General features: G+C 47.2%; 1 protein-coding gene across 1 annotated transcript in view; it reads right to left on the bottom strand.

Moving 5' to 3' along the window:
• PRPF40A (pre-mRNA processing factor 40 homolog A) overlaps window positions 1–22,507 on the bottom strand; it is a 77,872-nt gene that overhangs the window by 6,605 nt on the left and 48,760 nt on the right. The window contains exons 20-27 of the mRNA XM_068245773.1: window positions 13,950–14,041; window positions 12,367–12,483; window positions 8,190–8,327; window positions 5,511–5,606; window positions 3,511–3,597; window positions 3,151–3,250; window positions 2,450–2,511; window positions 934–1,077 (exon numbers count right to left, since the gene is read on the bottom strand). Of these exons, the coding sequence (XP_068101874.1) occupies window positions 934–1,077; window positions 2,450–2,511; window positions 3,151–3,250; window positions 3,511–3,597; window positions 5,511–5,606; window positions 8,190–8,327; window positions 12,367–12,483; window positions 13,950–14,041 (836 nt within the window). The remainder of the gene's footprint in view (window positions 1–933; window positions 1,078–2,449; window positions 2,512–3,150; window positions 3,251–3,510; window positions 3,598–5,510; window positions 5,607–8,189; window positions 8,328–12,366; window positions 12,484–13,949; window positions 14,042–22,507) is intronic.

Here is a 22,507-nt window from a genome sequence, read left to right as displayed (position 1 = left end):
AAGTGGGAAGAATAGGGGTCAAACTACATTACCCAGCATTAGGGCAGAAAACATGACCAAATGTGGTGGTAAAAGGTTGGTGGCAGGCAGTGACGAGGATGGAGCATGAAAATAGTTTGCACATTTGTTTCTTTAGCTGCACAGTTCATAGCCCACTATATCCATGATCCGTTTTATGCACAAGAGATTGGTGGGAGCGCTTGTGTCAGTCACTAGCTGCAGACGTGTAGTTCACAGGAAGCTGGACTTCAAGGCCCAACTCTCTAAACACGAAGCCATCAAACTGCAGAGATCTCAGGTGTACAGCTGCAGGCAAGCAGAACTATAAAACAGTTATTTAAATGTGAAAAAGCAAAGCCCAAAGTAATGTTTATTCACATGGAACAAAAATGTGTTTCAGAATTTAAAATGCATTATGCTCTACAACATCTAAATAGATCCAAAATATGTGGTGCACCGATTCGTACGTGACGAGATTCACTCTCTGAAGGCAGGAGGAATCCACCCCTTAAAATCAAAACTCCAGAAACAAAATTTCCTTAAAGTTCTGTGCTGGCACATACTGGTGTACTGGACTGTCCAGAATTTTCATCTGTTTGCGTCCCCGGCACATAAGAGGGCTTACACAGAAGTCTGTACACGTTAGAAGTAAAAACCGCCATCTTGCTGCCTCTGGCTTTACTGCAGTGACAGATGTATTACAAATGCGCATCTGTGGGAGGTACGGGGATGTGCGCACACCGATCACTTCCCCTCGCCACTTCCTGTCAGGAAGTTACTGCAGAGGAGTACATGGGTAGCTCCACAGCACAGAAGGTGTAGTCGTGTAAGACGGCTTGTTAAACCACTTGCAATGTCTATAAATGATCTGGAAAGTGCTTTTTGTTATGGAAAATTACGAAACCTCTGAGAAAGGTGAAACGTTCCACTCACAGAGTCTTTTTCTTTTGCCGATTTCCTTTTGGGGGATGATTTCTGTCTGGATTCCTTTTGCCTCGATCTCTCCTTGTCGTTCTCCTTTTCTCTTTCTTTCCTGTCCCGGTCTTTGTCTCGCTCGCCTTCAGATTCTGGTGAATTCTGTTCGGGGGTCACACACACAAAAAACATACGTGAGGGTAAGAGCAGAATGACCAAAATCCTCTCCTACGTTTTAAGGTACCCATACATCAAGCAATTGTGGTGGCCAATAGACAGATCTCTCTCTAATCGACCCGAAATTGGTGACAATCGGGCATGCTTTTGACGGCACCAATTTTTATTCAATAAAGATTAAAGGGAACCTGAAGCGAAGAAAAGGATTTAAAAACACACACATGACGTAGCTGCAAATGAATATTATATACTAACCTCACAGTCAGTTCCTCTCAGAATCTCACCGTTTTCTTCTTGCAGTGATCCCTTCCAGTTCTGACAAGATTTTGTCAGAACTGAAATATACCAGTTGCTGTCAGTTATATATCAGCAGGTGTCAGTTACAACTGAATGTGCAAGGTAATGTCCATGTTTCCCTATGGCTCAAGTGGGTGATTTTACAGTTTAACAGTGTGCTGACCAGGAAGCGGTTATGGGGTAATGGCCATTTTTAAAATGGAGGACGGAGAATTCCATTGATCACAGTGGACCAACAGGACACAGGAGAGGAGAAAGATTGAGGAGTAGACTACACAGGAGGTAAGTATGACCTGTGTATGGTTATTTTACATTTTTATTTTCAGTTCAGGTTCTCTTTAAGGAATCGGATGGTCAATAGGCCACCAAATCTACAGAAGTATGGCCACCTTTACAGTGGTGGAGCGGTCAGAATTTAATAACTCAATTTAAGGAACTATTCAGTCTCACTTAAAACTTTAATTGTAATGTCTTTTCCTATACAGTTAGTTACCTGCAGTATCTTCCCTCCCAAATGCCTCCCATAGCCCCACCCCCTGCTGAACAGACACCATGTTTTCTCTACACGAGATGAACACCTTGGTGGATTTGCAGCAGGTGGTGGGGCAATGCACCAAATTGGGAGGGAGAGGCTTTGGTTTCTTCAGAAAGGAAGGGGGGAGGGGGGGGGAGGAGGCATTAGTGGTATTAATCAGTGCAGTGTATTTGGTACAAAAATCATCCGACTCAGTTTATGAAACCACCGACTCCAACTTCTACTCCAGGTACCCAAAATTGCTCCGTCTCACCGACTCAGACTCCACAGCCCTGACATTAACATGACATTTTTTTTTCTACTAGCGGCACCGTTCGGTGCACAACTCATGCAACAGAACTGCATCCTGCTGGCCATCCTTACAAACGCCAGCCTGAGATTGTCCACATGTCATACTCCCATTGCCCGTTCCTGCTGCTCCTGGCTGGCACCTATAGCTGTGCATGCAATTAAATGAGCGCTTACTACAATTGCATTTAGTGAAAGAAAACGCAACAACTTTACAGATCATAGAACTTGACTTACAGATTTATGTCTCCTCTTCTTGCTCTTCTTCTTGTGCTTTTTTGTCTTTTTATAACTTTTTTCTGTAAAGAAGGGAAGGAGGAAAAATTAAAGGTTTATGTGTCAGGATAGAAAGTAAAGAATGAAAAGCAAAGTACACAAAACAAAATGGGTCATCATTTCCTGTAGACATTAAGTGTGCTGGAAGAATTGCCCGCTCTCCCCACTTCAAACTTTTTTCATCAAGACAACTTGCTCTCGCTGTTATAAATGTGACTTTAGGATTAAGAAAAAAACAAGCACAGGTCATTACAGGCCCTCTAACGCTTTCAATACATATTCCTTTTAAATGGATGCAGGTATGGTTCCCCCTCACATCCTTGCAACACTCCAAACATGGAGATCTAGAAAAAAAAAAACTGAGCACAGCTTTCTGTCCAAGATCTTCCTATGTTCAGTTAGGAGGAGCATGATGCCAGCATGACAGTACTTCTGCCAACCTCTAGAGGGTGATATGAAGCTCAGGGAAAGCAGAGGATGGAGAGGACACAAGGTTGGGGAAGATAGCAGCTGTGTTGTCTCCTGATCAAGGCAACGCCAGTCAACAGTGAGGCGGCAGGAGGTGACTGGCGGGAAGGCCAACCAAGAAACTGGTGGCTGTCGTGCTAGCGCCCCTAATCTAGCGGGACTTAGAGCTAGTTAATATTTTCATATGAATGTACCTGACTCCCCACTGGAAGAATGCTCAGAGCCTGACCGAGAGTCTGATCGCTGCCTCTTCTTTTTCGTGTGATTTTCTTCCTCCTCCTCTGATTCAGAGCCCTGGAAAAACAAAAACAGCTTTAACACAGTCCACAGTAAGAAGCAAAGTGAACATATGCAACATATAAAGCACATTAAAAACTTTTTTTACTGCACTCCACATACAGTAGAAATCATGTTAGCCAAAAGCACTCAAGAATGTTGGTTGCAATAACAGATAGCTCCACTAGGTGGCAGTGTGGCAACTTCAATATCACATAACAATGAAGAGTAATAAAAACGAAGTGCGAAATATAAACATCCTTCCAGCCACTACCCACCGAACGTGAGCGGGACCTCTTCCGATGGTGTTTCTTTGATTTCTTAGAGTGCTTCTTGTTCTTTGAATGATGATGCTGACACTCATGCTTCAAATAAATAAGAGACAAGAGCAGAGTAAGTATGTAGAAAGATGACATTCGTAAAAGATAAAACTTTACATAATGCTGCATCAACTTAGAATTATTTGCATATAATTAACCATCCATAACCTACTTTCTGGCTGCCCATCTGGTCCTGCCTGGCAAACCTCAGTAAAACGTCTAGGTAAACATACAAGATCTGTATACCCTTTACCAGATGGTTTAAAGGGACCCTGAGTGGGACCTGAAAATAGCCAAATGACCTTACCTGGGGCTCCCTCCAGCCCTTCATACTCTGTGAGGTCCCTCAGCATCCTCCGGGCTCCCTTTGTTCCTCCCCAGTGGCTGCTAGACCGGCGACTGTGTATACACAGCCCCTTTGTGCGCCCGATGCCGTGCGCATTCTGTCCATGCGCAGTTTGTGGAAGAATGAACCATGCATGCGTAGAGTGCCCATGGCGACGGGTGAGCAAGAAGAGCGGTCACGCTTGCGCAGTTGTGTACTACTCCTTGCAAAGTCACTGGTCTAATGGAGCCACCAGGGGAAGAATGGGCATTTTTTCCTAAACCACATGCATTTAACGACACATGCTTTCCATTGAAATACATTAGGAGTGAATTGCACGTGGAACAAACAAATCTAGAAATTTGCTGCATGAGATAAATTGTTTTTTTCACGCATACAAAATTCACATTAAAAGAAACCATTCCATGTACTTTCCTGTACCAGGTGTTGTAATGCAAAAAACCCCCCCAAAAAACGCATGTAGTGGAAATAGTCCCCACACAGTGATAATGTAGCAGAGGGTGGTGGCAAAAGACGGTGGTGGGACCCCCTGAAGCTCCCGGTCGGGAGGGGTTGTGACGGCAATAGTCTCTGGGCGGTATTAAAGGACCACTATCGTGAAAAAAAATGTAAAATACACAAAAACACATACAAATAAGAAGTACGTTTCTCCCAGAATAAAATGAGCCAGAAATTACTTTTCTTCTATGTTGCTGTCACTTAGAGTAGTTAGTAGAAATCTGACAGAAGCGACAAATTTTGGGCTAGTCCATCTTTTCATGGGGGATTCTCAGCATGGCCTTCATTCTTTATAAAGACTACCTAAAAAGGGATTTATACAATGATGCTGGCCAGCCTCCCTGCTCGCTGCACACTTTTTTGGCAGTTGGACGGAGCAACTGCCATTCACTTAGTGCTTTGGATAAAGAAACCCCTGAGAATCCCCCATGAGGAGATGGGCTAGTCCAAAACCTGTCGCTTCTGTCAGATTTTTACTACCTACTGTAAGTGACAGCAACATAGGAGAAAAGTGATTCATGAATCGTTTTACTCTGAAAGAAACATACATACTTATTTGAATGGGTTTACATGCATTTTAAATTTTACGATTTTTGCAATAGTGGTCCTTTAAGAACTGGGGCATGTAAACTTTTGATCTGATAGGTAGTGTATGTAGTGATTAGGATTTAAAAAGAGTAACAGTCAGCCAACCACTAACCATGAGTGGAAGAAACGGTTTTGTGTTATTCATAGACTATGAAAAATGGCTAAGAAATCAAACATTCTGCCCAGGTATGTAAACTTATGACTGTACTTCCATTTTTTGAGTATTTATCCATGATTTCCATATAATAGTTTGTTTTCACATTGCAATTACATTTCTCCAATGAATCTATTAGCATAAAAAAACCCTAATTTTAAACCAGGAAGAATAGCATGTAATTTTCTTGTGCTCCCAGCGACTAACCAAATGCAAGAAAAATGCAGCAAACACTAGCAGACTCATTTATGATTATATTGGAATGCTGGCAATGCAGAGTCAGGATGTAGACTGCATAATACACACAGAGTGGTGGATAAATAGAATTTGATTTTATACAGTAGCTGACAATCTCGCTTTAACGGCAGTTACCTCGATGGCATGAACAAAATCTCTGAAAATCCTTTTCCGCTCAGATTCCAGTGTGATGTCTTCAAAGGCTGGTTCTTTAATGAACCTATCACGAACCTGAAAGGAACAAAATATAAAAGCACAGTGTTTAATGTCCCGATTCTGAACAAACTCCATTCTAAGGGAAGTGAAGCCAGCATTGGGAGAGTTTAAAGGTGGAAACAATCGGCAAACAAACGCTACAATTTAATCTATTTCTTTTCAATTCAAGAGTTATATTCGAGTATTCTAAACTAATGTAGCATTTCAGAACTATGAACAATACTGTATAACTCACACACGTTTTCAATTCATCCCTATTAAAAGATGACTGAAAACGGGGGGGGGGGGGGGGGAGATGTGTTGCGTGGGTGTGTGTTGTGTGTGTGTGTGTGTGTGTGTGTGTGTGTGTGTGCGTGTGTGTTCCTTGCAATTCCCTCCTCAGCCAGCAACACTTCAAAAGGCCCGCGTTTGAAGCATGCTCTCGCCCGCAATGCGTGCTGGGAGTTGTAGTTTGTAGATGTGCGTGCACCTCCCACTGAGGATATGTACATATTACAGCCCCCGGCATGCATTGCGGCATACAGCTCCCAGCATGCATTGTGGCCAGGAACAAGCTTCAGCCGTGGGTACTTTAAATTGCAGCCAGCTGCAGACAAGATGGCGACCATCACAGGGATAGGGGGGCTATACGAGCAACCACCGTAGGTAACCCATTGTGCTCCACCCAACCCTCGTGCCACACGGCATTCAGTGATACGAGCCTACACGGTGGTTCAAGGTCAATTTTTTTCCTGTGCTCCATTCCCTTTAAGACAGGCGGTACAGGGTAAGAAACTGCGCTGCGTTTTCATTAAACGTTTCTGTGTAAGGTTTAAACAGTGCATTTATATCCATAAATCCTCTATTGCAGGGGTGTCCAAACTTTTTAGGCCAAGGGCCATATATTGTCATTCTTGAGTATGCTAGGAGTCCAAACTAACAAAATGAAAAACAATTTTTGCTGACTGCCATAATAAAACATTTCCACGGGAAATAACCCATATACTGTGTGCAGTTAGCACAGTGGCAGCTGTTAAATAGTGGCCATTACTGCGGCTGGCATAGTGGCAGCTGCTAATCAGTGGCTGTTACTGCTGCTGGCACAGTGGTGGCTTCTAAATAGTGGCCGTTACTGCTGCTGGCACAGTGGCGGCTGCTAATGAGTGGCTGTTACTGCTGCTGGCATAGTGGTGGCTGCCAAATAGTGGCCGTTACTGCTGCTGGCATAGTGGTGGCTTCTAAATAGTGTCCGTTACCGCTGCTGGCATAGTGTTGGCTGCTAAATAGTGGCCGTTACTGCTGCTGGCATAGTGTTGGCTGCTAAATAGTGGCCGTTACTGCTGCTGGCATAGTAGTGGCTTCTAAATAGTGTCCGTTACCGCTGCTGGCATAGTGTTGGCTGCTAAATAGTGGCCGTTACTGCTGCTGGCATAGTGGTGGCTTCTAAATAGTGGCCGTTACTGCTGCTGGCATAGTAGTGGCTGCTAAATAGTGGCCGTTACTGCTGCTGGCATAGTGGTGGCTGCTAAATAGTGGACGTTACTGCTGCTGGCATAGTGGTGGCTGCTAAATAGTGGACGTTACTGCTGCTGACATAGTGGTGGCTGCTAAATATTGGCCGTTACTGCTGCTGACATAGTGGTGGCTGCTAAATATTGGCCGTTACTGCTGCTGGCATAGTGGTGGCTGCTAACTATTGGCTGTTACTGCTGCTGACATAGTGGTGGCTGCTAAATATTGGCTGTTACTGCTGCTGACATAGTGGTGGCTGCTAAATATTGGCCGTTACTGCTGCTGGCATAGTGGTGGCTGCTAACTATTGGCTGTTACTGCTGCTGACATAGTGGTGGCTGCTAATCAGTGGCTGTTTCTGCTGCTGGCATAGTGGTGGCTGCTAATCTGTGGCTGTTACTGCTGCTGGTATAGTGGCAGCTGCTAATCTGTGGCTGTTACTGCTGCTGGCATAATGGCGGTTGCTAAATAGTGGCCGTTACTGATGCTGGCATAGTGGCAGCTGCTGATCTGTGGCTGTTACTGCTGCTGGCATAGTGGCGGTTGCTAAATAGTGGCTGTTACTGCTGGTGGCACATTAGCAGCTGCTATTCAGTGGCTGTTACTGCTGCTGGCATAGTGGCAGCTGCTAAATAGTGGCAGTTACTGCTGCTGGCATAGTGGTGGCTGTTAAATAATGGCTGTTCCTGCTGCTGGCACAGTGGTGGCTGCTAAATAATGGCAGTTACGGCTTGTGACAGTGTTGGCTGCTAAATAGTGGCTGTTACTACTGCTGGCATATTACCAGCTGCTAATCAGTGTCTGCTATTGCTGCAGTGATGGCTGATAACTTACTAGCGAGCAAAGGGGGAGGCAGAGTGTTGACGCAATGTGGCCCCTGTATGCGGCATCGCAGCTACAGCCTGCTGGCCGCATAGAATAAACAACTGTAGCGAGTTTTGGAGGCCACCAGAAGAGGCTCAGCGGGCCGCATTTGGCCCCCGGGCCAGACTTTGGACATGCCAACTCTACTTCGTCACTTTAAGTCTATGTATCTGGACTATTATTTTTTATCAAGAAAGGGTCTTAAGAATCAGTGAAGAGCGTTTAGCTCATATATGGCCTTACCTCTTCCCATACAGAGTCCCCCTCAATAGGGGGCGCTGCTTGTTTTAACATGCTCTTGAACGCCGACTCCTTCCTCTTCATCTTTCGGGCCTCCTCTTTCTCCCTCTCACGCTCGCGAGCCTCTGCTTTCTCCAGCAACTAAAGAGCAGAAACAAGCAGACAACATACAATGCAGTCATAAACCTGGGATGAAGCAGCAAAATTAAACAAGTTTACTAGACTCAGTAGTAAGCGGGTTCCGTCTATAGACGCGCACTGCAGCCATTGATCTTTCCTATAAATACAAGAATAGGGCAGCTCAATAGTCCAAATATATCACGCTTGTGTGCGCATTACACCAGGGGCCATTTACAGAAGAAAAATTGTTTCATTGCAGATTTTCCCACCCGCTCATTGGAATCAATAATGTTGTGTCTGGAAACGCATTGGCATTAATTTGATGTATGAGCTTAATTTCAATTCTGTAGACCAGGAGCCATAAATGGAAACAGGAAGTAGACTTATTTTCACTAAACTATACACTCAATGCTGCAGATATAAAGAGCAGCCGTTTCCAGACACTTCCTGCTGCCAAATGATGCTTCAGTGATTAAAAGAAACAAATCTTATACCAGAGCCCCCACAGACTGCAGATTATGAAGGAAACGCAGCCTCTCACTGGAACATGGCTGCCGTGCAGCCTCTGCGCTGCTATGGGAGATAAGCTACTGAACACACAGGCTGTGCGGGAAGGGGGGGCATGCATTGCATCTATAGTCCACTGTTCCCCACAACATTTAGCACTGACTTTTCTAGCAGCACAGTGAACTGCTCAACTGCTATATAAATTTCTCTACGTCGTCAGCATTTGCAAAAAATGGCTTGAAAGTGAACCTGAAGTCTTGCACAGGACAAAGGGAAAACAGAGAAATGCACCCTGTATGTATTTAGAGAGTTTAGCATGTCAAATTCCCCCGTCATTTGTGTCTAATCAAGAGCTGTAATTTGATCTCTCCCCTTGTGTCACATGACTGCCTATGGCAGAGATGGCAGATCAGGCCATTTGAAAGCACAGTGGGTAAAGAAAGGGTCTGCCTCAAACAGTGCAGATTTATTTTAGGATTTGTAATCCGCTGCAACAAAGAAATGTTTTTTGTTTAAAGGTGATTATGCTATTGTGTATCTTTAAGAGCAGAGAGGACGTTCTGATTTCAGGTCCGCTTGAAGTGAAGTTACAGTCTACTGTAGCATAACATACAATAAAACTTGTTTCCCTTCCCTATATTGCCCATAGTTATCAGATTTGGATTTTAACCTACAGTTATTAACGCAAAACAACAAACCAGGGATGCAAAAAGCAACAGCTCTAACTTTTCCTCTAATCATTTAGAACTCAGAAACTCATTTTTGCCTGGAGAGGACGGCCCCTTTCCACAAACCGCTGAAGGTGGTGAATTTACTGCCTGTCCGCTGCTCCTGTCAACCAGCAGGGACCCTTGCTATCGCTCAGCACAGGCGGAGGACAGGCAGCCCTTCCATGCAGTTGCATCTGAGCATCGGTGTTGCCGTGCTCAGACGTGATATGAGACTTTTTAGCTGCTGGGTAAAACATGATATGTGCGGTGTTAGGTAGCCGGGCAGCAGTTTATGGAAAAATTGGCTTCAGTGGTCAAAGTACGCCTGAAGTGAGAAGGATATGGAGGCTGCCATATTTATTTACTTATGAACAATACCAGTTGCCTGGCAGCCCTGCTGATCAATGTGGCTGCAGTAGTGTCTGACTCACACACCAGAAACAAGCATGCAGCTAATCTTTCCAGATCTGACAATAATGCCAGAAACACCAGATATGCTGCATGCTTGTTAAAGAGGAACTTCAGCCCAAACAAACATACTGTCATTAAGTTACATTAGTTATGTTAATTAAAATAGATAGGTAATATAATCTCTTACCGACCCTGTTTTAAAAGAACAGGCAAATGTTTGATTTCATGAGGGCAGCCTTTTTTTTGGTTGAAAGGAGGTGACAGGGTGCATGAGACAGTTCCAACTGTCCTGCGTGCTGATCACCCCTCCAAGTTGCTAGGCAACGTGAATAACATAGGAAATTCCATCATGCTTTGCACAGCATTAGGAGAAAAAAAAGCCTGGGCAGTTTTCTTTGATGGGTGGAGCTTAGCTAAAAATACAGCTAAAAATGATGCTTGGGTAAGAAAAACAAAGTTCTGATGCTGTGAAACTTAAACACCAAGCCTTTTCAGCTCTGCGGAGTAAATTTTTAGTCTGGAGGTTCACTTTTAGGTCTGTGGCTATAAGTATTGGGGGCAGAGGATCAGCAGGACAGCCAGGCAACTGGTATGGTCAAAAAAGGAAATAAATATCAGCCTTCATATTCACCTAAGTTTGGGTTTGCTTTAAAGTGGGCCTGAACTCTTGCACAGGACAGAAGGAAACCAGACATGCACTCTGTGTGTATTAAGAGACTTTAGCCTGTCTAATTCCCCCTCATCTGTGCCTAATCAAAACTTGTAATCTGATCTCTCCTGTGTCACATGACTGCCATGGCAGAGATGGCAGATAAGCCCATTTGAAAACACAGGATGAAGACATGCTGCAGATTTTAGGATTGGTATCGGCTGTAACAAAGAAATGTTTTTCTTTAAAGGTTATATCTTTTAGAGCAGAGAAGAGGTTCTGAGTTCAGGTCCGCTTTAATAAAACTTGCCATATAATAATAACAAAGTGCAAGGAGCAAAACCTATTACTAGGGAAGCCTTTCCATTGGCAATGAAGCTCCTTAAATGATCCCTTCTCCCTAACATCCCGAGAAATCCAATTTCCTCCATTTTTCACAGCTGTGCTTTCCACAATTGCTCGGCATACAGAGTGTCTGCAGATTGTTCAGTCATCAATTCCAGACTGACAGCTCTAATTGGTCTGATTAATGTACATATGTAAATTAGACGCAGCGTACGTGAGCAGGGCGAGAGTCGGGGAAGAGGAGCCGCACTGGCACAGAATATATGTCACCCGCCGCATTCTGCACAACAATTCATCTATTAAATGTGTCGAGGCTGCTCAGCCAGCAAATGAAAATTGAATATTTAATTCAGATGCGTGTAATACAGCTACTTGTTAAAAATAAAGAGTTATTATGAGCAGCTTAGAGTAGTTACAACACTGCCACCATCTAACTGTTGTGTATGGGAATTACACACAAAAATATAACACACCTGAGGGGTAATACTCACCTCTCCCGCCAAGGCTCCTAAGGCTCTTTCACTCCACGTCCCTTGTGCTGCAGAATAATGCTGTATGCCAACTCGCTACCTTTACAATTGTATGGGGCTGTTCTGTACTGTAACAGATTGCGTTATTCTAACTCGCTGCATGCAGGCTTTGTATCAAAGTCATTGTCCAGTCTCCACTGCAGTTCACAATTAGGTGAGAGACCTATGGAGGCTGCCATATTATTTTTCCTTTTAAACCATACTAGTTGCCTGGCAGTGCTGCTGATCTTTCTACTCAGTAAGGTCTAAATCACACACCTGAAACAAGCATAATCTTGTCAGATTTGTCATAGGCATGCATGCTTGTTCAGGGTCTATGGCTTAATGTATTAAAGGCAGAGGGTCAGCAGGGCAGCCAGGTAATGAGCATTATTTAAAAGGAAATAAGCATGTCAGCCTCCATGTCCCTCTTACCTCGGGTTCCCTTTAAAGGAGTTCTGAGGTGAGAAAGTGTAAATAGGTCTTGCACATACCTGTCCTCTGCCCCCTCCATTTAGCTGCACTATGGCGTGTACTTTAATACTGGAAGAAGAGCTCTGTGCATAGGCATGGGCAAACACGTACTGCACATGCTCAGAATTCCCGGCCTTGAAGCATGCGAGGCTGCGCATCCTGTGCATGGGATCATCATCTTCCAGTTCACAGATCTCGATGGGCCATAGTGCAGCTAAACAAAGGGGCGGAGGAAGAACAGAGGACACACTGACATGACCTACATACACTTTCTCACTTCGTAACTCCTTTAGGTACCAGAATAGGTTACTTGGTCAGATTTGCAATGCTATAAAATCCCTGTTGCCCTAAACATGGAGATCAGCCTCTGCCTCTAGAATTGACTTAGTTAACAGTATGAGCGAGAGAGAAACCTTTGGCCAGAAAGCAATGCCGGCACAAGCACTACAACTTACGCTGTTGAAAGCCAGTTTGATATTCCCGGCATCTAAAGTCGTTGCTCTCTTTGTGGAACTGATCACTGTGACAAACTCTTCAAAAGAGGTCCGAAGTTCAACCACAAAGCCCTTGTCCTGAAGAAACAGGAAGAAAAGAAATCAGTTCAGGAAGATAACATTTCAGTAGGTAAGCATATCTTGTAGAGATCCACTAAAGCCCAGGTGTCAAAGACAAGGCCCGCGGGCTGAATGCAGCCCTTCTTGCCATTTTATGTGCCCCCCCCCCCCCAAGAGCTTCAAATGCCCATCACTGTAAGAATTAAAGCAGTAGGATTAGCCATACTATGCCAGGGTAAAGAAAAACACATATATAAGTAGATAAATATACTTGATCTACTTACATAACACATGTATAGTACTGTCAGGGAAGCTGGCCAGCATCATTGTTTAAATCATTTTTAGGGAATGTCTTTATAAAGAATAAAAACCTTGCTGAGAATCCTCTATGGAGAGATGGACTAGTCCAAAACCTGTCACTTCTGTCAGATTTCAACTACCTACTGTAAGTGACAGCAACATAGGAGAAAGGTAATTTATGGCTTATTTTACTCTGGAAAAAAAAGTACTTATTTGTCTATGTTTGCACATATTTTAAATTTTACTATTTTTCGCCATAGTGCCCCTTTAAGAATATGTTATATATCTGACAGCACGGCAGCAGCAGAGCTGTCTCTGTTGACCAGGAAAAGGCTCATACACACATCAGACTGTAGTCTTTGGAAAATGAAAGATCACAGACCAATCTTACCCCCTTCCATGTAGTATGAGAGCCATACTCCACACAGTCTTTTCTATGGAGCTGAGCTCCCCATCAGACAGAAATCTTGGCAAGATGCTGCACACACAGAGGCTGTACAGACACAAAAGATCAGTATCTGCAAAAGATCTGTTCCTGCCAAAAATCCGTTCTTGCATTCATAGTCTATGAGATCTGCAGATCATCATACACACCTTGTTTAACTGACATTCATCTGCAGATCAATCATCTGCAGATCTGAAAATCCATCCTGGTGGATCTGATCTGCAGATGAATGTCTGTGAAACAAGGTGTGTATGATGATCTGCAGATATCATAGACTATGAATGCATTTTGCAGGAACAGATCTTTTGCAGATGCTAATCTGTTGCATGTGTACAGCATTTGTGTGTGCAGCATCTTGCAAAGATTTCAGCTCCATAGAATAGACTGTAGTATGGCTCTCATACTACATGGAAGGGGGTAAAATTGGTCTGTGATCTTTCATTTTCCAAAGACTATGGTCTGATGTGTGTATGAGCCTAAAGCCTCTGGATCATCCAGAGGCTGCCTCTCTACTGAAGTAAGTATAAAGGAGGGGTCCGGGCAGCTACAGTGCAGATATGGAGCACTCCGGGATACAAGGGCACAGTGCAGCTTTCCTGGATATCTCCATTAGGAATGATAGTCCTGACCACACTGAACACCTGAAGTACTGCACAATGGAGCTGTGCACATTCTACTGCTGGCTCTGCGTGTGCTGTCAGTGGGTTGCTGTTCTGCCAATGACGAGGTACAAACCTACCCTTAAAATATCTTTAATGATCTTTTTCTCATCATGATATCGGGCTTTGAGACCCTCCACATAAAACTTGAAGAGATCTAATGCCGTGGAGCCTGTTAACAAAACAAAAAAAAAGCATGAAGACACAAAAATGTAGGATGTGAAATGTCTACAGAAATGTGAAATATCTACAGAATATACTACACCTGAAAGTGGACCTGAACTCTTGCACAGGACAGAAAAACAAAAAACAAAACCAAATGCACCCTTAAAGTGAACCTCCGGACTAAAAATCTACTCAGCAGAACTGAAAAGGCTTGGTGTTTCAGTTTCACAGCATTTGTTTTTCTTACCAAAGCATAATTTTTAGCTGCAATTTTAACTAAGCTCCACCCATCAAAGAAAAAAAAGCCCGGGCTTTTTTTCCCTGATGCTGTGCAGAGCATGATGGGATTTCCTATGTTATTCACGTTGCCTAGCAACTGGGAGAGGTGCTCAGCACACAGGACAGTTGGAACTGTGTCTCATGCTCCCTGTCACCTCCTTTCAAACAAAAAGATGGCTGCCATCATGAAATCAAACATTTGTCTGTTCTTTTAAAACATGGTGGGTAAGAGATTATATTACCTATCTATTTTAATTAACACAACTAATGTAACTTAATGACAGTATGTTTCTTTAGGCTGGAGTTCCTGTTGAATGTATTTAGAGAGTTTAACCTGTCTAATTATCCCTTATCTGTGACTAATCACCACTGTAATTCGATCCAGGGCTGTGGAGTCGGCACAAAATTCATCCGACTCCTCAGTTTATGAAACCATCGACTCCGACTCCAGGTAACCAAAATTGCTCCCACTCCGACTCCTCGACTGACTCCACAGCCCTGACTTGATCTCTCAGCTGTTAGCCTCAGCAGAGCAGCTACCTTATAAACACAGGATGTTAACCTTATGTCTGCTTCCATGAAAGCAGGAAGTAGACACTGCAGAATTATTGCAGGATTTGTATCAGCTGCAACAAAAATGTTTTCCTTTGAAAGTTATTATGCTATTGATTATCTTTTAGAGCAGAGAGGAAGTTCTGAGTTCAGGTCTTGTACTAGGGGGGAAAAAAAAGCTTCATGATCCGATGCTGTTGAATAGAATTGGAGGACATACTGTTTAGACCACATCCTCAGGCAGCCAATATATTATATGACAGCAAGCATAAGGGACGGTTCACACGCGGTACGCAGACAAACACCACGCTTCTGGGGACTATTTTTCATTTCAAAAACATGGGTTTTCCGAGCTAGTCAACAGTCAGCAGACACATGGAATCCTGCATGCAAAGGCCAGGCTCCCACTCAACAGGTCAGCAGACACATGGAATCCTGCATGCAAAGGCCAGGCTCCCACTCAGGTCAGCAGACACATGGAATCCTGCATGCAAAGGCCAGGCTCCCAGTCCCACTCAACAGGTCAGCAGACACATGGAATCCTGCATGCAAAGGCCAGGCTCCCACTCAGGTCAGCAGACACATGGAATCCTGCATGCAAAGGCCAGGCTCCCACTCAACAGTCAGCAGACACATGGAATCCTGCATGCAAAGGTCAGGCTCCCACTCAACAGTCAGCAGACACATGGAATCCTGCATGCAAAGGCCAGGCTCCCACTCAGGTCAGCAGACACATGGAATCCTGCATGCAAAGGCCAGGCTCCCACTCAACAGTCAGCAGACACATGGAATCCTACATGCAAAGGCCAGGCTCCCACTCAGGTCAGCAGACACATGGAATCCTGCATGCAAAGGCCAGGCTCCCACTCAACAGTCAGCAGACACATGGAATCCTGCATGCAAAGGCCAGGCTCCCACTCAACAGGTCAGCAGACACATGGAATCCTACATGCAAAGGGCAGGCTCCCACTCAACAGTCAGCAGACACATGGAATCCTGCATGCAAAGGTCAGGCTCCCACTCAACAGGTCAGCAGACACATGGAATCCTGCATGCAAAGGTCAGGCTCCCACAACAGTCAGCAGACACATGGAATCCTGCATGCAAAGGTCAGGCTCCCACTCAACAGTCAGCACACATGGAATCCTGCATGCAAAGGCCAGGCTCCCACTCAACAGGTCAACAGACACATGGAATCCTGCATGCAAAGGGCAGGCTCCCACTCAACAGGTCAACAGACAGATGGAATCCTGCATGCAAAGGCCAGGCTCCCACTCAACAGGTCAGCAGACACATGGAATCCTGCATGCAAAGGCCAGGCTCCCACTCAGGTCAGCAGACACATGGAATCCTGCATGCAAAGGCCAGGCTCCCACTCAACAGTCAGCAGACACATGGAATCCTGCATGCAAAGGTCAGGCTCCCACTCAACAGTCAGCAGACACATGGAATCCTGCATGCAAAGGCCAGGCTCCCACTCAACAGTCAGCAGACACATGGAATCCTGCATGCAAAGGCCAGGCTCCCACTCAACAGTCAGCAGACACATGGAATCCTGCATGCAAAGGCCAGGCTCCCACTCAACAGGTCAACAGACACATGGAATCCTGCATGCAAAGGGCAGGCTCCCACTCAACAGGTCAACAGACAGATGGAATCCTGCATGCAAAGGTCAGGCTCCCACTCAACAGTCAGCAGACACATGGAATCCTGCATGCAAAGGCCAGGCTCCCACTCAACAGTCAGCAGACACATGGAATCCTGCATGCAAAGGCCAGGCTCCCACTCAACAGTCAGCAGACACATGGAATCCTGCATGCAAAGGCCAGGCTCCCACTCAACAGGTCAGCAGACACATGGAATCCTGCATGCAAAGGTCAGGCTCCCACTCAACAGTCAGCAGACACATGGAATCCTGCATGCAAAGGCCAGGCTCCCACTCAACAGTCAGCAGACACATGGAATCCTGCATGCAAAGGTCAGGCTCCCACTCAACAGGTCAGCAGACACATGGAATCCTGCATGCAAAGGTCAGGCTCCCACTCAACAGTCAGCACACATGGAATCCTGCATGCAAAGGCCAGGCTCCCACTCAACAGGTCAACAGACACATGGAATCCTGCATGCAAAGGCCAGGCTCCCACTCAACAGTCAGCAGACACATGGAATCCTGCATGCAAAGGCCAGGCTCCCACTCAACAGTCAGCAGACACATGGAATCCTGCATGCAAAGGCCAGGCTCCCACTCAACAGTCAGCAGACACATGGAATCCTGCATGCAAAGGCCAGGCTCCCACTCAACAGGCCAGCAGACACATGGAATCCTACATGCAAAGGTCAGGCTCCCACTCAACAGTCAGCAGACACATGGAATCCTGCATGCAAAGGCCAGGCTCCCACTCAACAGTCAGCAGACACATGGAATCCTGCATGCAAAGGCCAGGCTCCCACAACAGTCAGCAGACACATGGAATCCTGCATGCAAAGGTCAGGCTCCCACTCAACAGTCAGCACACATGGAATCCTGCATGCAAAGGCCAGGCTCCCACTCAACAGGTCAACAGACAGATGGAATCCTGCATGCAAAGGCCAGGCTCCCACTCAACAGGTCAGCAGACACATGGAATCCTGCATGCAAAGGCCAGGCTCCCACTCAGGTCAGCAGACACATGGAATCCTGCATGCAAAGGCCAGGCTCCCACTCAACAGTCAGCAGACACATGGAATCCTGCATGCAAAGGTCAGGCTCCCACTCAACAGTCAGCACACATGGAATCCTGCATGCAAAGGCCAGGCTCCCACTCAACAGTCAGCAGACACATGGAATCCTGCATGCAAAGGCCAGGCTCCCACTCAACAGTCAGCAGACACATGGAATCCTGCATGCAAAGGTCAGGCTCCCACTCAACAGGTCAGCAGACACATGGAATCCTGCATGCAAAGGCCAGGCTCCCACTCAACAGTCAGCACACATGGAATCCTGCATGCAAAGGCCAGGCTCCCACTCAACAGGTCAACAGACACATGGAATCCTGCATGCAAAGGGCAGGCTCCCAATCAACGGTCAGCAGACACATGGAATACTGCATGCAAAGGCCAGGCTCCCACTCAACAGTCAGCAGACACATGGAATCCTGCATGCAAAGGCCAGGCTCCCACTCAACAGGTCAACAGACAGATGGAATCCTGCATGCAAAGGTCAGGCTCCTACTCAACAGTCAGCAGACACATGGAATCCTGCATGCAAAGGCCAGGCTCCCACTCAACAGTCAGCAGACACATGGAATCCTGCATGCAAAGGCCAGGCTCCCACTCAACAGTCAGCAGACACATGGAATCCTGCATGCAAAGGCCAGGCTCCCACTCAACAGTCAGCAGACACATGGAATCCTGCATGCAAAGGTCAGGCTCCCACTCAACAGGTCAGCAGACACATGGAATCCTGCATGCAAAGGTCAGGCTCCCACTCAACAGTCAGCACACATGGAATCCTGCATGCAAAGGCCAGGCTCCCACTCAACAGTCAGCAGACACATGGAATACTGCATGCAAAGGCCAGGCTCCCACTCAACAGTCAGCAGACACATGGAATCCTGCATGCAAAGGCCAGGCTCCCACTCAACAGTCAGCACACATGGAATCCTGCATGCAAAGGCCAGGCTCCCACTCAACAGGTCAGCAGACACATGGAATCCTGCATGCAAAGGCCAGGCTCCCACTCAGGTCAGCAGACACATGGAATCCTGCATGCAAAGGCCAGGCTCCCACTCAGGTCAGCAGACACATGGAATCCTGCATGCAAAGGCCAGGCTCCCACTCAACAGTCAGCAGACACATGGAATCCTGCATGCAAAGGCCAGGCTCCCACTCAACAGTCAGCAGACACATGGAATCCTGCATGCAAAGGCCAGGCTCCCACTCAACAGTCAGCAGACACATGGAATCCTGCATGCAAAGGCCAGGCTCCCACTCAACAGGTCAACAGACACATGGAATCCTGCATGCAAAGGGCAGGCTCCCACTCAACAGGTCAGCAGACACATGGAATCCTGCATGCAAAGGCCAGGCTCCCACTCAGGTCAGCACACATGGAATCCTGCATGCAAAGGTCAGGCTCCCACTCAACAGGTCAGCAGACACATGGAATCCTGCATGCAAAGGTCAGGCTCCCACTCAACAGTCAGCACACATGGAATCCTGCATGCAAAGGTCAGGCTCCCACTCAACAGGTCAGCAGACACATGGAATCCTGCATGCAAAGGTCAGGCTCCCACTCAACAGGTCAGCAGACACATGGAATCCTGCATGCAAAGGTCAGGCTCCCACTCAACAGTCAGCACACATGGAATCCTGCATGCAAAGGGCAGGCTCCCACTCAACAGTCAGCAGACACATGGAATCCTGCATGCAAAGGCCAGGCTCCCACTCAACAGGTCAGCAGACACATGGAATCCTGCATGCAAAGGTCAGGCTCCCACTCAACAGTCAGCACACATGGAATCCTGCATGCAAAGGGCAGGCTCCCACTCAACAGTCAGCAGACACATGGAATCCTGCATGCAAAGGCCAGGCTCCCACTCAACAGTCAGCAGACACATGGAATCCTGCATGCAAAAGTCAGGCTCCCACTCAGGTCAGCACACATAGAATCCTGCATGCAAAGGTCAGGCTCCCACTCAACAGGTCAGCAGACACATGGAATCCTGCATGCAAAGGGCAGGCTCCCACTCAACAGTCAGCAGACACATGGAATCCTGCATGCAAAGGCCAGGCTCCCACTCAACAGTCAGCAGACACATAGAATCCTGCATGCAAAGGCCAGGCTCCCACTCAGGTCAGCAGACACATGGAATCCTGCATGCAAAGGCCAGGCTCCCACTCAACAGTCAGCAGACACATGGAATCCTACATGCAAAGGCCAGGCTCCCACTCAGGTCAGCAGACACATGGAATCCTGCATGCAAAGGCCAGGCTCCCACTCAACAGTCAGCAGACACATGGAATCCTGCATGCAAAGGCCAGGCTCCCACTCAACAGGTCAGCAGACACATGGAATCCTACATGCAAAGGGCAGGCTCCCACTCAACAGTCAGCAGACACATGGAATCCTGCATGCAAAGGTCAGGCTCCCACTCAACAGTCAGCACACATGGAATCCTGCATGCAAAGGCCAGGCTCCCACTCAACAGGTCAACAGACACATGGAATCCTGCATGCAAAGGGCAGGCTCCCACTCAACAGGTCAACAGACAGATGGAATCCTGCATGCAAAGGCCAGGCTCCCACTCAACAGGTCAGCAGACACATGGAATCCTGCATGCAAAGGCCAGGCTCCCACTCAGGTCAGCAGACACATGGAATCCTGCATGCAAAGGCCAGGCTCCCACTCAACAGTCAGCAGACACATGGAATCCTGCATGCAAAGGTCAGGCTCCCACTCAACAGTCATCAGACACATGGAATCCTGCATGCAAAGGCCAGGCTCCCACTCAACAGTCAGCAGACACATGGAATCCTGCATGCAAAGGCCAGGCTCCCACTCAACAGTCAGCAGACACATGGAATCCTGCATGCAAAGGCCAGGCTCCCACTCAACAGGTCAACAGACACATGGAATCCTGCATGCAAAGGCCAGGCTCCCACTCAACAGGTCAACAGACAGATGGAATCCTGCATGCAAAGGCCAGGCTCCCACTCAACAGTCAGCAGACACATGGAATCCTGCATGCAAAGGCCAGGCTCCCACTCAACAGTCAGCAGACACATGGAATCCTGCATGCAAAAGCCAGGCTCCCACTCAACAGTCAGCAGACACATGGAATCCTGCATGCAAAGGCCAGGCTCCCACTCAACAGTCAGCAGACACATGGAATCCTGCATGCAAAGGCCAGGCTCCCACTCAACAATCAGCACACATGGAATCCTGCATGCAAAGGCCAGGCTCCCACTCAACAGGTCAACAGACACATGGAATCCTGCATGCAAAGGGCAGGCTCCCAATCAACGGTCAGCAGACACATGGAATACTGCATGCAAAGGGCAGGCTCCCAATCAACGGTCAGCAGACACATGGAATACTGCATGCAAAGGCCAGGCTCCCACTCAACAGTCAGCAGACACATGGAATCCTGCATGCAAAGGCCAGGCTCCCACTCAACAGGTCAACAGACAGATGGAATCCTGCATGCAAAGGTCAGGCTCCTACTCAACAGTCAGCAGACACATGGAATCCTGCATGCAAAGGCCAGGCTCCCACTCAACAGTCAGCAGACACATGGAATCCTGCATGCAAAGGCCAGGCTCCCACTCAACAGTCAGCAGACACATGGAATCCTGCATGCAAAGGCCAGGCTCCCACTCAACAGTCAGCAGACACATGGAATCCTGCATGCAAAGGCCAGGCTCCCACTCAACAGGTCAGCAGACACATGGAATCCTGCATGCAAAGGTCAGGCTCCCACTCAACAGTCAGCACACATGGAATACTGCATGCAAAGGCCAGGCTCCCACTCAACAGTCAGCAGACACATGGAATCCTGCATGCAAAGGCCAGGCTCCCACTCAACAGGTCAACAGACAGATGGAATCCTGCATGCAAAGGTCAGGCTCCTACTCAACAGTCAGCAGACACATGGAATCCTGCATGCAAAGGCCAGGCTCCCACTCAGGTCAGCAGACACATGGAATCCTGCATGCAAAGGCCAGGCTCCCACTCAACAGTCAGCAGACACATGGAATCCTGCATGCAAAGGCCAGGCTCCCACTCAACAGTCAGCAGACACATGGAATCCTGCATGCTAAGGCCAGGCTCCCACTCAGGTCAGCACACATGGAATCCTGCATGCAAAGGCCAGGCTCCCACTCAACAGTCAGCAGACACATGGAATCCTGCATGCAAAGGCCAGGCTCCCACTCAACAGGTCAACAGACAGATGGAATCCTGCATGCAAAGGTCAGGCTCCTACTCAACAGTCAGCAGACACATGGAATCCTGCATGCAAAGGCCAGGCTCCCACTCAACAGTCAGCAGACACATGGAATCCTGCATGCAAAGGCCAGGCTCCCACTCAACAGTCAGCAGACACATGGAATCCTGCATGCAAAGGCCAGGCTCCCACTCAACAGTCAGCAGACACATGGAATCCTGCATGCAAAGGTCAGGCTCCCACTCAACAGGTCAGCAGACACATGGAATCCTGCATGCAAAGGCCAGGCTCCCACTCAACAGTCAGCAGACACATGGAATCCTGCATGCAAAGGCCAGGCTCCCACTCAACAGTCAGCAGACACATGGAATCCTGCATGCAAAGGTCAGGCTCCCACTCAACAGTCAGCACACATGGAATCCTGCATGCAAAGGTCAGGCTCCCACTCAACAGGTCAGCAGACACATGGAATCCTGCATGCAAAGGCCAGGCTCCCACTCAACAGTCAGCAGACACATGGAATCCTGCATGCAAAGGGCAGGCTCCCACTCAACAGTCAGCAGACACATGGAATCCTGCATGCTAAGGCCAGGCTCCCACTCAGGTCAGCACACATGGAATCCTGCATGCAAAGGCCAGGCTCCCACTCAACAGGTCAGCAGACACATGGAATCCTGCATGCAAAGGTCAGGCTCCCACTCAACAGGTCAGCAGAC

Source organism: Hyperolius riggenbachi, chromosome 7, assembly GCF_040937935.1.
Source record: "Hyperolius riggenbachi isolate aHypRig1 chromosome 7, aHypRig1.pri, whole genome shotgun sequence".
NCBI lineage: Eukaryota > Metazoa > Chordata > Amphibia > Anura > Hyperoliidae > Hyperolius > Hyperolius riggenbachi.
The sequence above is the reverse complement of the archived record's forward strand: the minus strand, read 5'-3'. Positions and strand labels throughout refer to the sequence as shown.